The sequence below is a fragment of the Cololabis saira genome, chromosome 4, assembly GCF_033807715.1.
Source record: "Cololabis saira isolate AMF1-May2022 chromosome 4, fColSai1.1, whole genome shotgun sequence".
NCBI lineage: Eukaryota > Metazoa > Chordata > Actinopteri > Beloniformes > Belonidae > Cololabis > Cololabis saira.
The window spans coordinates 37,778,498-37,792,158 of record NC_084590.1 but is presented as its reverse complement, the minus strand read 5'-3'; the positions used below and the strand labels follow the sequence as shown (position 1 = coordinate 37,792,158).

The 13,661-nt window shown below is 37.9% G+C and overlaps 1 protein-coding gene across 10 annotated transcripts in view; it reads left to right on the top strand.

Annotated features, from left to right (window-relative positions):
* Positions 1–1,592: 1,592 nt before the first annotated feature.
* stim1a (stromal interaction molecule 1a) overlaps positions 1,593–13,661 on the top strand; it is a 32,073-nt gene continuing 20,004 nt past the window's right edge. For all 10 annotated transcript variants that reach the window (XR_009782504.1, XM_061719680.1, XM_061719678.1 and 7 more), the window contains exons 1-4: positions 1,593–1,725; positions 2,702–2,824; positions 7,424–7,554; positions 11,197–11,311. Coding sequence is in view for 9 of the 10 variants with exons in the window: in XM_061719680.1 (XP_061575664.1) it covers positions 2,704–2,824; positions 7,424–7,554; positions 11,197–11,311 (367 nt within the window). In the remaining variant the exon portion in view is untranslated. The remainder of the gene's footprint in view (positions 1,726–2,701; positions 2,825–7,423; positions 7,555–11,196; positions 11,312–13,661) is intronic.

The window sequence follows — 13,661 nt, the reverse complement described above, 5'->3', positions numbered from 1 at the left end:
AATTATAACATAAACAGTGGCAGGTAAAAAAAACTCCCCTAGTGGGAGAAAAACCTTAAGCCAAACAGTGGCAATCAGAATCAGGTTTATTGGCCAAGTTTGAACATGCCAGACAGGGGATTTGACTCTGGGTTTTTTGCTCACTGTACAGTAAATAAACAAATGGCTTTTATTAACATATATACAATTTTAAAAAGTGATAGGTGCAGCAGTATAAGGTAGACATTGTTATTGAAAGGTGCATTGTTAATTCAGTTCAATTCAATTACATTTTATTTATATAGCGATATATATACAACAAAAGTTGTCTCTAGGCGCTTTCCAGAGACCCAGAACATTGTTACAGTATATGATTATTATTATTATTATTATTACTGCACATTGGTTGATTACTCTGAGACTGTGAGTGATGAGAGTTCATCAGAGCAATGTTGGGGGAAGAAGTGTCTGGAGGTTTTGGTGTAGGCCTACAGTGCTCTGTAGCGCCGTCCAGAGGGGAGGAGTTCAAACAGGGAAAGGTTCAAGGAAAAACTCCCCTTTAGGAGGGAAGAAACCTTGAGCAGGACCTGGCTCAAACCTTGTTTTACTGTTACAACTGAGTCATGTCGTGCATGAAGTCATACTACTGTAGTGTAAAGAAATAAGGATAATTCATAAGGCTGGTTTTCGTGAACACACCAATTCCTCATTCTTCAATTCTAAAATAATCAAATTTTTTGACATAGTGTAATTCCAAACCGCACAATTCCTGTATAAAGCTAGGAACAACTTATTACCATCTCACTTACAGGAAATGTTTTATGACAGAGAGGGGAAGTATAATTTAAGGGGTACTCTAAATTTTAAGACTTGCAGAACACAAACAACTATGAAAAGATTTTCTATATCAGTCAGTGGAGTTAAACTATGGAACAGAATGGATTCAGAAATAAAACAATGTCCAAACATTAACCAGTTTAAAAACAAATATAAAAACATTTTTCACGAGGTACAAAGAGGAAGGGGTTTAGCGGCTTTTAGGGGCCTACAGATAACACTATTGGGTGAATGGGTAGATTTGTTTATATTTATGTACAGAAATGGGCAGCTAATTATATGTGTATGTATGCATGTGTATATATTGGTGTATATATATATATATATATATATATATATATACCGGTATATATATATATACATATATATATGTAGGTATACATATATATATATGTAGGTATGTATGGGTGTATGCGTATGTATGGGTATATATATATATATATATATATATATATATATATATATATATATATATATATATATATATATGTGTGTGTGTGTGTGTGTGTGTGTGTGTGTGTGTGTGTGTGTGTGTGTGTGTGTGTGTGTGTGTGTGTGTGTAAGTAGATATATACATAGATATAGAGCAGATGCAGTTAATAGAGACTTTAATCCTACTCCTTTTTTTGCACAAATTAAGATATCTAGTGAAAAAAGAAATGATTGGCCCTGCCATGGTTGAATACTTCCACTAGATGGCGTGCTTCGGCCATGTGGCCTCACATGCAGTGCCTCTTCCCGCCACTAGGGGGGGCCGGCTCCCAGCGAGGCCGGTGCAGCGCCCCGCAGAGCAAGACGAGCCGCTGCGGCTCTGCTGGATCTCTTCAGCTCGGCGGGACCAGCGCTGCTGCTGCTGGCATGTTGACACGCAGCTGAACACACGGACCTGCGGGCTCTGCTGCGAGACAGGTACGTAGGATTTTCCTGTTAAGAGACATCAGCAGTTAAATCCACTGAAACTACACCAACGTTTGTGGGGGATGTGGCTAAAGCCTATATTATGGTCCGCGTTAAATCGACGCAGAGTTACGCCGTAGGGTACGGCGTAGGGTACGCAGCGACGCGCACCGTACGCCGTAGCCTCTGCGTCGATTTAACGCGGAACCATGAATCAGCCTTAATGCAACACAGACCATTCAGCATATCGACGCCTGAAGAAACAAGGAAGCGCTGGCTAAAGGGTGTTGAGCTTCTTTAATATCCTTTACCATTTGGAAATATTACATTTTCTTTTTAATTATTCACCGTGGCAGTGAAGCTAGTCCGCTAGCTGCTGTCACTTGATCTTATTTACTCATTTATTACACTTGAAGTGTCTGTGGTTGATTAAACTGATGCAAACACATTTAAACAGAAAAGCAAGGATGTAAAAGCTTATTCTGTGTGAACAAGCTAACGGCGGTACAGGGTGTTATTCACCTCAGAACTGATCTTTATGTAACGACACTAAACCAAATGTTGTAACCATTTATTGCTTTTATTTGATTCTTTCCTGATACATAACTTTTACATCTGGTCTCAATATTTAATGAACGATTTTATTTAGTTTTGTGTAAAGCTGCTGGCCAAGTAATTTCATCTCGCTTGCTTTTTGGGTAACATAGACAAGCATATTCATGAACTGTTTATTTATTTGTCTAATTATCATATATATGTATTTATAGGTATTTATTAGTTGTTTTGATAATTCACTGTGGCATCTTTAACATATGACACAATAAGAAAAAAATAATTCAATTGCAATACAGACGAAATACTCAATGTCTCTTGGGAAAAGCTGTCATATAAACAAATATGGTATGAATAATTATCAATTAGTGTTTATTTGTTAACGTGGACTCCTCTCTATCTCCCCCTTTTTTTTAATTTATTTTTTTATTACCAGCCATGGAACTCGACAAATCTGTGACCTTGTGGGTATTTTGTTTTTGCCTCATTGGACAAAGTGTGACTGAAAAACAAAGTTCACATACACTTGAAAGCCAAACTGTGGAAAATGGTGTGTCAGGTAAGTTATCAATAATTAAACTATAATTATGTTATTTAAAAATGTATTTTTTTAAATCTGAATTGAAAAGATACCATAAGTAAGTGGAGTGTTACAGTTCATTGTGATCGTGCAGGCACTAAATGTAGCCATGCTGAGAATAGTGTAGTTGGCATTTGCTATTAAGCCCTGTCCTCTAACTTAGAACATGCTTCCTTGTCAAACCAGGGCTAATTGAGCTAATGTTTAATGGAGCATATGACAGTGGCTGTAAGAGACAGCCGGAATAGATGTATGTGCTAAATGTTGACTTAATCAATAGTTGATATACTTATATAGTTTATTAATTTGAAGGCAAATGAACAATGCAACCTTGTGTGTTAAGTTTAGCATGTCTTCTACCTTTTTGGAGAGTTGCTTGGTTTGGCTTTGAAGTAACCTACATGAATGACTATAGCTGGAGACTAAAAGTGAGATTACTAAGACAGAATGGTGGGAAAAAAAAGAATGGCAGGAATTCGTCACAAATCAGAAATGTTCATTGTAATCACCCACCCTGAAGTTCTGGGTAATTTTAAAAGTACTGTCTCCCTACAAGGGCAGTTTCCAAGGGTGAAATGTATCCTCTGATACTTAAAGGCTGTTGCTCTTGTGTTGGAAATGGACTGGCTGAAGAAGGGACACCCCTCCCTCCCAAAAGATTTTGGTTCCTGGGAAAGGTTCCTGTAGTCCAATGTAGTTATGAATATGGATTTTAAAAGTGATTACTAACAATTTGTGCCTGTTCTGTTGGTTAAAAAAAAAAGCACATTTGGATTCATATCCTGTACCTTTTTTGTTAAAGACTCATTGCTGTCATGTTTAGATATCCCTTTTTGTCAGTTTTGTTTAATAGTTGTTGGGAGCTGTTGGGAGACTGCCAAAACCCTTTGGACACATTAATTAAAATACCCGTCAAACATAGCAAGTACTGCCTGAAGTCTCAAGAGGCCACAGTGTGAGAGAGGATAAATGCTTGATATGTTCAAAGCTTGATGGATATCTGGAATGAAATTGGGAGACAGTATCTGTGGTTGTGAGGTGGGAAAGTCAACGTGTGTATTTGTCAGCTACATGCAGGCACATGCAATGGCTTACGCAATTTAAGCTCTTTAACAGAATGGCGGATATGTAAATATCTTATCTCGTGTGTCTGCAGGTTTGCAAACCAAATGAGAAAAGGGGGTCATGTTGGGTGTATGAGAAAGTTGCAGGTGCTAAACTTGTAACAGATTGTAACTTTTTATTACAAGCATGAAAAATGAGGGAGTTGCTTCTTTTGTGGTATGTGGCTTAGCAGGTTCCCTACTGCTGAAAAGGCGACAAGCTGTGGTTCAAAAATTAACTTTTCACCATGCGGAAGTTCACATTGTGCATTGAAGTGTTCTGGTTTGTAGTTTAGTGGTTTCACTTGAGGCACATTTTGCAACTATTTAAGAGCTTAAACTTTAGAATTCACCGAAGCTGAGAGAGTTCTGACACACTAATCAGTTACGTTGTTTACTTTCTGTTTTATCTCTAAACCTGTAAGCCTACTTGTCAAAACATTTTGTTCTTAGAATAAATAAAGCGAGCACAGATTGATTTGAGTTGATCAGTGGAAGGGAACATTGGGCAGTAAATTTAAGCAGAATGAAATCTAAATTCCTTCAATTTATTATACACAGTTATGTGGGTAACCATGAGTAATGAAGAAGCAACATCAGTAGAGATTTGTGGACCTTGACTCGACCATTTGTGAAAACGGAAGTAAGGCTGTACAATGCTACGACATGTTTCAATCAATGTTGAAAGCCATTGGCCACTGGGAAGCTTTCTGGCTAAGTTTTTCTTTCTTTCTTTATATTTAAACATGAAAGTTCAATGATGACATGATGCTTACATGAAAAGATATAACACAATTAAAAAACAATCTTAAAAAAAACAAATTGGGAAAACCCACTTCTCCTAAATCACACTCTATTTTCAAAGAATCATAAGTGGAACTGTGTGACACTTATACTAAAAATTTCCCACAAGTGGGCTTGTAGATATCAGTGCTTTCCAGTTCTTACCACTTACAACCCTCATCAATGATTCAGTATAATCGGCCCAAGTTTTAATCAAATGCATAAGAAGTCCCACCCACTACCAAACCATAACAAACTAACACCAAGCACACTTTTTTGTGGTACTGTGATTAGAAAATGGCGTTTGTGATCGTTTGTAAAACCCAACCTTAGAACCAGTCAAAATGTAAGTGATTGTGTCATGTTAAGCTCATTATTCTCAGTTTCCGTCGCTTTTCTCTTCCTCTTTTGATGGTGAAATGTGAGAATACACAGGACAACATTGTGTGTGACATAATGTCTTAAACCTTCTTGATTTCACCACAAATAAGCGTAACTGCATATGAATTCAATAGAATACAACCACAAATCAGAGAAAGTTGAGATGATAAGGAAAATACAAACTTTAAAAAAAAGTATGCAGCAGTTCTTTAATTTGTTATTTTGATGACTCTATGAACTGATAAATTTGTTCATTTGTTTTATATACGATTATTGTTAATTCATATTTAAAAATTCTTCCTACATTCTTTGTTGAGGTTTGTTGTCCAGTTCCTGTGTCCTCTTCTGTAGTAACCAAGCTTCTTTTAAAATAACTCCAAACAATCACAGCCCCCGGCTTCTGGACTTGTTGATGATAGCAGTCTGGATGGTCCTTTTAATCTTTGGCCAGGAGCTCACAGGGCTCATTTTTTTTGCAGAAAACGGGTCCGAAATACTGGATCTTCTGACCACAGTACAGTTTTCCACTGTATCACGTTTCATCCCAGATGCGCCTTTTGTTAGTATCTCAAATGCATAGAAATATCAACGCCTCCCTGGATCAGATTAACATGAGGCTTCTTTTTTACATAGCAAAGAAAAGGACATTGAGATATTACAGCAACACATGCTGCCTTCAAGACAGTATATTTTCCTGGTATACTTATGCATTTTTCAACAAGGTATGGTTGAAGAAGATGAGTGTATGGATACTACACTGGCTTTACTACACCCCTGACCTGCCTCCAATAGAGAATGTAGTAACACAGTACTGTTGCGCATAAAACGTGTTTACAGCAAGAATGAGTTGAAAGAAGAACTGCAGTGTTTCATTGCGTGATGCTTTAATGCCTCAATGCCTTTCAAGTCTTGTGAGAAGAAATGATTGCATTATAAAGTGGTTAAACTGTTTTAAAGATTTGTTGCAGGCCTGTAATTCTAAAATGGACACGCATTAACCAATGAAAGAAAAATATGAAATATCTAGGCTTCATACTTTTCCAAATAAATAAAAGTATAAGTAATCGATCATCCTGAGCTTTTCTGATTTGGGGTTGTATATATAGCACCCTCTAGTCTTTTTAAATGCATCATAATTAAGTTTAAAAAGCACTCTTTCACCGGGAACTTGTCATGCCATTTCACATTTCTGTAAATGTTTAAAGTATGTGCCAAAAAATGTTTGCCTCTCTAATGGGAGTGGCATCATTATCTGTGATCTGCAGTAGGGGGCTTGTACTGTAATCCCTCAGGAAGTACTCTAGAGGAAACGCAGTGGGCAGATAGGCACATCACAAACATGCATTTCTGAATTATGAATACTTGATATCATCTTACAGAAGTTCTTCACTAATCTTCAATGATTTTCTTTTTTTTTTTTTTTTACACAGCAGAATTGTGATATCTAAACTAATGATGATCATATTAAAATACTATAATTATATAAATATATAGGATAGACTTCAAACAAGCATATTTTTAGTCCATGAAGCACGCATAACATTTATCAATCGACAGTACTGTGCAAAGGTCTTACACTGCTCTATTATTTTGACAAAGTTTGACCATCGATATTTATTTTCTTGTCTCTTCCAGAAACAGACCACCAGAAAACAGGCTTTGTTAAATCGAATGTAATAATTAGTGTAACACTATATCACTATATTTTCTTTTTATGTGTTCATAAACATTTATGGTGTAATTCATGGAGAGGATATTGACACTGTGTGTGTTTTGTAAGGTGGAACCAGCTTGTTTCTAAGCTTGTTTGTTCTAAACGTTTGTGGCCAGAAATTTGTCTATTGGCTATGGGTGGCCTTGGATGTTTGCTCACTACTGTATTTCAGGCCGGTGCAGTAAGACAGAATGGTGCATTCATTGTGACTTTGTATTGGGTTGAAATTCTCTATATAAACAATACTTTCTTTGCGACCGAGGGATTTTGAAGTTCATTCATTTCAGAGAGTGTAGTTCAATGAGGGCAACTCCACAGGGGACTTTTCAGACAATCGTGTAAAATTCTCAAAAGATTAAATGCCAAGAACCTTTGGGCGTCACACGATCTGTTACAGTTGTGTATAGTACAAAAAATATTGGCAAAAGTGTTTGAATTTTTTCTTCATTTGTACTTTTTCTTTTTTTTTTATCTGTTGTTTTCAAAAAATCTTTAATCCTACAGATCATGAATGGAAGAAATTACAAATGGCATTATCTTTTTCTTTTTTTCTTTAAAACTTGTTTATTGATATGACTAACTCTGCTTTTCCACCAGACTTTTGTCGGATCGATGAGCCCCTATGCAATGATGAGAATGCCTTTCTCAGCTTTGAGGCGATAGGTAGTATCCATAAGCAGATGGATGATGATGCCAACGGCAATGTGGACGTCATAGAGACAGACGGCGTAAGTATCAGCCTAAAAAGTCAGGTTTTAAGCTGCCATATCTCAAGTCGCCTGTCATTTGTCCTGTTAAAGGATTTGCTGTTAAGGTGGTCAAATACTATATAACTTTTTAGGATCTTTAGTTTTAAGTTTCTTAGTGTTTAAACTGTTTGCATACAAGTGTTCTTTTTGGCATCTATGTGGGTGTTTGAAATCCTTAGAGACCTGAATTTAAGATGTCATGTAATCATGGTTTTGAAAGTGCTTGAAATCACAGATATGTATTTCACAGCATTGTTGAATTATTTGATGAAAGAAATATGAAACAAAGAAATAACTTCAAATGAAAATATGCCTGGATCTTGCATGCACCTCTGCATGACCTGAAAGTCTATTTCTAATTGTAACCAATATGGAAAACTATTTTAAATGTATATTTTAGGTGTTATGACAGCAGAGCATGAATGCCCCTGGTAGACAGCCCTCAAGGCCACCTCTTACTGTCTGTGAGGATGGATTTATTTTTCTGTATGGAGTTTGCGGCCATTCTCGTGCCCCTGTTAAGTATGATTTATGATAGTAACTACGCACAGTGCCTACATATCGGGCTTACAATATGTCATTGTTGTCGTTTATGCTTGTTCGGTGCAGGGTATTTTCTTTAGCGCTGTAGCTTGCCGTGCTGTTTCCTTGTTTACTTTTTTCTATTGCTCAGATATGGTAATAAAGCAAATGGAGCATATCTTATGTGAATGGATACTAATAAATGATGAGTGACAGTAATATTTACTGACATTGCATTGATCTGCCTTTCCACCCAGCTTATAAATAACAGAGAAAATGTTCTAGTGAGAAATAGGCAGAGGAAATGCAGACAGATCAGACAGATTTCTTGCAGTTTGTGTTTATACGGCATGTAGTAACTTTTCTGGAGAGGTGTGACGCGGGCTGCGGCAGAGGTTACGGCCAAGGGTTCTCTGCTAGAGTAGACATACGTCATCGCTTCAGCGAGCACAAACCACACTATGCCGTTTCTGCATTGTTATTTCACCCAGCACTTGTTACTCCTCTGATCATACCTCTCAAGAAATGATAGGCCCCTAACAGTTTGCACCTTTTATCTGATTCTCACAGCACAGTGGGTTGGAATAAAGGAGCTATGGAGGTGAAACAAACTGGTTGTGTCAATAGGAATATTGATAGGGTCACTTGACTTTGACTATTATTTTCAATCATTATCCAATGACTTATTTTGTTGCATTTATCAGACTTAACAAACATGTTTCACTTTCCATGGTAAATTTAATTTGAGGATTAAAAAAAAAATGAACTGAATAACTGCATGAATAATTTCTTAATGCTTTTGGCAGCAAACCCCAGCATGGCCTCTATTACTTAAATAATTTTATAATATACACGAAAAGGAGGAAGGACTTGCCAATTGATAAGTGGAGTCTGTTCATAGTACCACTGTTTATAGTTCATTCAGACAACAAGACAGAAAATGTGTCAAAAGTATTGTTTTTACTTGATTTTATTGTTTCTGTGACTGTTGGAAGGCAAAATTGAGATCACAACTAAAATTCTATTAATTACACAGCCCCAGCAACTTGGAAGCTTTTCAACGACAGCAGCAAACTATGTGCATTCACAACAGAAAAATGCACATTTTATTAATTCAAGGTATTGAGAATCGTTGCACTTGAGTCGGACTCTATCAGGGTTTTATATTTTCACCGATTTTGTTGATAGCTGTTGAGGACAGGATTTCTAGGTTAGAAGGGATCCGCAAGGGGCATCTGATTTGGTGATGTCAGTATTTTGTCCCTCTTTTTTGAGGACGATATGACCCCGAGGTAGACCTAGGACTTGCTGGAGAGATACCGTTGTCTATGAAACTGTTTCAGGAAGACTGAGTCTAACAGAATGTATCTGGTGTCTTATTTTTAATGTTCTTAAGATCATGTGTACATTTTTTTTTGTAATAATGCAAAATAGCTTCTTGCCCATCTTAAACTGCTGGGAAGTTCTAGATTTAGAGAACCTGAATTGATCAATTTCAGAAAATTATTAAGTGTTGTTGGCAAGTTAAGTCTAAATATGTACAAATGACACATTTCATGACTTAAAAGATGTGTATTTTCATTTAGTTTCATATCCCTCTTTTTATTACAAAACAAAGTTTTTTGGAACATAATGCCATCTATATATTGAGTTAAAAATCTACCAATTATTTTGAGTACACATATACATTTATTACTTACCATCGCTTGGGTAAAGTGCTGGAAAATTTTAAAACTGGACATTTAAAGTGTTTGAAAATTGCTTGAGTTTGACCTGGGAAAGAGCATATGAACCATGTCTTTCCTCTGACCCTTTTTTCGTCAAATAATTAACTAAATTTCTATTAAGTCTGATTGCAGTGAGTATTCATGTTGCATGTTTTCAGTAAGTGTAGTTTAGGTTGATTTTCTCTGCACAGGAGTTTTATGAAAGCACACTGTTATGTCATTTATGTCCTTTCACGTCTAAGTAATGAGGAAGGTCAAAGGTCAGGTCTGTTACTTATCAGACGCCACGGCTGACTTAAGACGGTGCTTATTTTTCAGTACAGCCTGAGTCTTCATTTAAACTGCAATTCATTCCACCTCTGGAGCCTCATTTTGGTTTTGCTCAATCTGTGGCATCTGGCTTAGTCTAGAGTAGACCAAAGTAAGCAAAACCGTCATTACAACTTATTAGTTTTTAGAAGAGGCAGTTGGCACGCAAAGAATCAAGTATACTACAGAGAGCATGCATAAAGGTAGTTTTATGGGGGGAAAAAGGCTCAAAATTATACTCTAAGATATTAGCAATTACCAATTATGGTAATGTTCCTGTTTGATGTTGCACTATAATAAATATAGAGCGGAGGGAATTTTTAAGTCAGAGTGCATCTGGTTTTTAACAAATAGTGTCATGCTTTGGTTGCATTATCCAGGTCCTGTTAATCTTCCAGTTATTTTATCTCCACAACCTCTCCACACTGGCCTTAAATCCTCCTACACCTATCTGTCAAGAAATAAAGGCTAGAAGACTTATCGCCGTCTCTCACCAATGTTGCATGACTCTGCTTTTGTGGGGGTGCTAGCTTTGGAGAAAAAAAATACAATAGATGCAGAGCATGTGATACAGTAAGGTAATCAGCATGTAATATGCTGCAGGACATGTATAAATATTGAGAACTCTCTCAGTATTGCATTAAAAAGGAAAGAGGGAGGAAAAAAGTGACTTTGAAAAGTGGCCATTGTTGAGACAGAGATGACAGGTTCTTCAGTCAAAAAGACTCCTCAACTGGCTTATGTTTCAACAACAGTGACATCTGCACCTAGATCAGTACAAAAGACATTGGTAGGTGGGGAAGGAAATTGTGGTTGAGAACGCACATTGATTACAATGATGTTAACATGATATATAGGACAAACAGAAGGGGAACCTTTGCTCTAAGGTGACCGCTAAGTATTGGCTTGCTGTGATAAATCTTTCGCCACAACAAATCTTGTTTTGGGGGATTCAGTAAAGCAAATAATTTGAACAAAAAGCAATAAACAAGCTTTGAGCCTAGCTTGTGTTACTTGACTAGATATATTTATTGTTGCAACACATGTTTTTGTTATCTTGCAGTTCCTCAGAGAGGATCTTAACTACCATGACCCGAAGGCTAAGCACAACACCTTCCATGGCGATGACCAGTTCATCAGCGTGGAGGACTTGTGGAACGCATGGAAAGGTTCTGAAGGTACTGCTCTGAAGATTGCAAAAACACACCTGACTTGCAGATTTGACTTTTTCAAATAGTGTGTATAAGAACACTTTTTGCAAGTAAGTTTTGAAAGTCCACAAATATTATGCTTTACAGATAATTTGATATATTTTGCTGTTTCCACTTCAGGAAAAGGAAAAATGGGCAATAGTTGAAATGAAAACACCAACCACAACAAATCAAACTGAATGTTGTTGGGGTTTGTTTGAGCTAACTATTCTACATTCCATCTGCACATTTATCGTATGATAGTTACTGATGCACCGATTGATCAACTGGTAATTGGAACTGGCTGATAAATGTGAGTGTAGATCAGAGTTTGTTTTTTCTTCTTCATCCAAGCCAGTAAACGCATCACGTTGCAGTAACTAGAAAGCAGGTCCTTGATGTGGATGTTTTCCACATAGACCTTAACCTAACCAAAACAACAACATACATACAAAAAGTAGGAGGCTCAAAATAAAGTTGTAGAACACATGGCCAAAAGCACCTTTCAACGGTTGACTATACTACTCTGTGGTTGATTTATAATTCTTAGAAATCAGAAAACCAAATGAGCCAAAAAAATTGCAATTGGTGGCATCCCTGATAACACTACAAAATTGAGTAACATTGCACCAAATGAGTGGTAAACCTTTTCTGATGCACAATTTCTACCATTGTTTTCACAATTTCTGGCACGGTACGCTGTCTTTTTGTCTTATTTTGTTTGGTTTATATGTTTTATGTGTCGTGATTGAGGCAAGTTGAGATCCTGGCAAGACAGTAGTGGCAACATAACTTAATCGAAAGACCGGACTTTAATATCCTGCCATAGATCCTCCGCTCTGGAGACAGCATTCTTATCCCACCTCTGAGGCATCATAGGCAGCAACGACACTGCTTCCAGAAACGCGGGAAGAAAGGTGGCATACTAGCTAGGCTAAGAGATAACCCGCACCCCCACACCTCGGCCTTTCAGATCACATCCCCTGCTACTGACACCAGCCTACAGACCAATAGTGTGCAGAAACAGACCCATCACAAAGACTTTGCAAGTATGGAGTGAGGAGGCCGCTACAGACTGGGATATTTTCTCTGAGGGATCTGACTTGGAAGGTTACAGCTCTGCTGTCCTGGACTATATGCATTTTTGTACTGAAGCCATACTGCCCACCAAAACCACCAGCGTGTTTCCAAATCAGAAGCCCTGGTTTAATGGAAATGTACAGTCGCTGCTCAAAGGCAGGGACAACGCCTGCAAGTCAGGGGACAACCTGGACTATAAAACGTCCAGAAAAAAACTTTACAAAGGGCATCAAAGAAGCAAAAAGCATAAATAGGCAGTAAATAGAGACACTCTGAAAGCAATAACACTCCCAGCATTGGCACGGTATTGTCAGGCAAATCCCTGACTGACTACAAAAGCAACAACATACAGGTTAGTCAGGATAGAGATCTCCTCGGCACCCTAAACCTGTTCTTTGCTCGCTTTGATAAGCAACAAAGAGCCCATCCTGCAGGAAGAATCAAGCACGGGAGGGAGCCTTCCAGGTGAGATCCACCAGGTCATGGAACCATGACCTGGTGGATCTCATTTCCATTTAACGCACTTTGTTTCAGCATGCCAATAAGTGAATTATACCAGGGAGTTAAAGGAGCTTGAGGCCGGATTGTGGCAAGATTTATGAAAAAAATCCGTATACATTTTAAATTTTCTAGTAATAATGTCAGATGAAGCGTTCCAAACCAAAAAGAATGAGCTCTAGTGTATCTCTCCTTTGCCTTGAACAGGCTGTGTGCTGCAAAATGTGCTGCAATTCGGTCCCGAATTTCCCGCGCTGGGCTGTGGATGTGACGTCACATGACGCTGCATGTGCGTTCTCCCCGTTCTCCCGTGCCGGCTTCACTGTTGGCTGCAGTACCCCCAACGGCCGTCGTGGTGAAGGGTGGTGCTAGAGAGTCTCATTTCTTAAAAGGAGCCTCAAGCTCCTTTAAGTTTCTATGGTTAGACACCCTCTTTCTCAAAGGAACAACAGCATCTAAAGATGAGTGCAGCAAATCTGCAGTGTTACTGACAAGGAAATCAACATCTGCAGAGGTACGACCTCAACTGCTTTACTATGTTCTACCACCCATGAAACCTCCCTAAAGTTAGCAATAGCTTTACCGGATAAACTGCTAAAGTAATACCTCCTATTTTGAACTTTAATGTTAATTCAAATGTTATTAAAAAGTGGTTGAAATATGGCTACTTGGACAAAAAAACTCCACATTATAACCAAGAACAAAGGCACTCCATAGGGGTGTGTGCTCAGTTTGGCACTCTTCACCCTCTTCAGCGTGG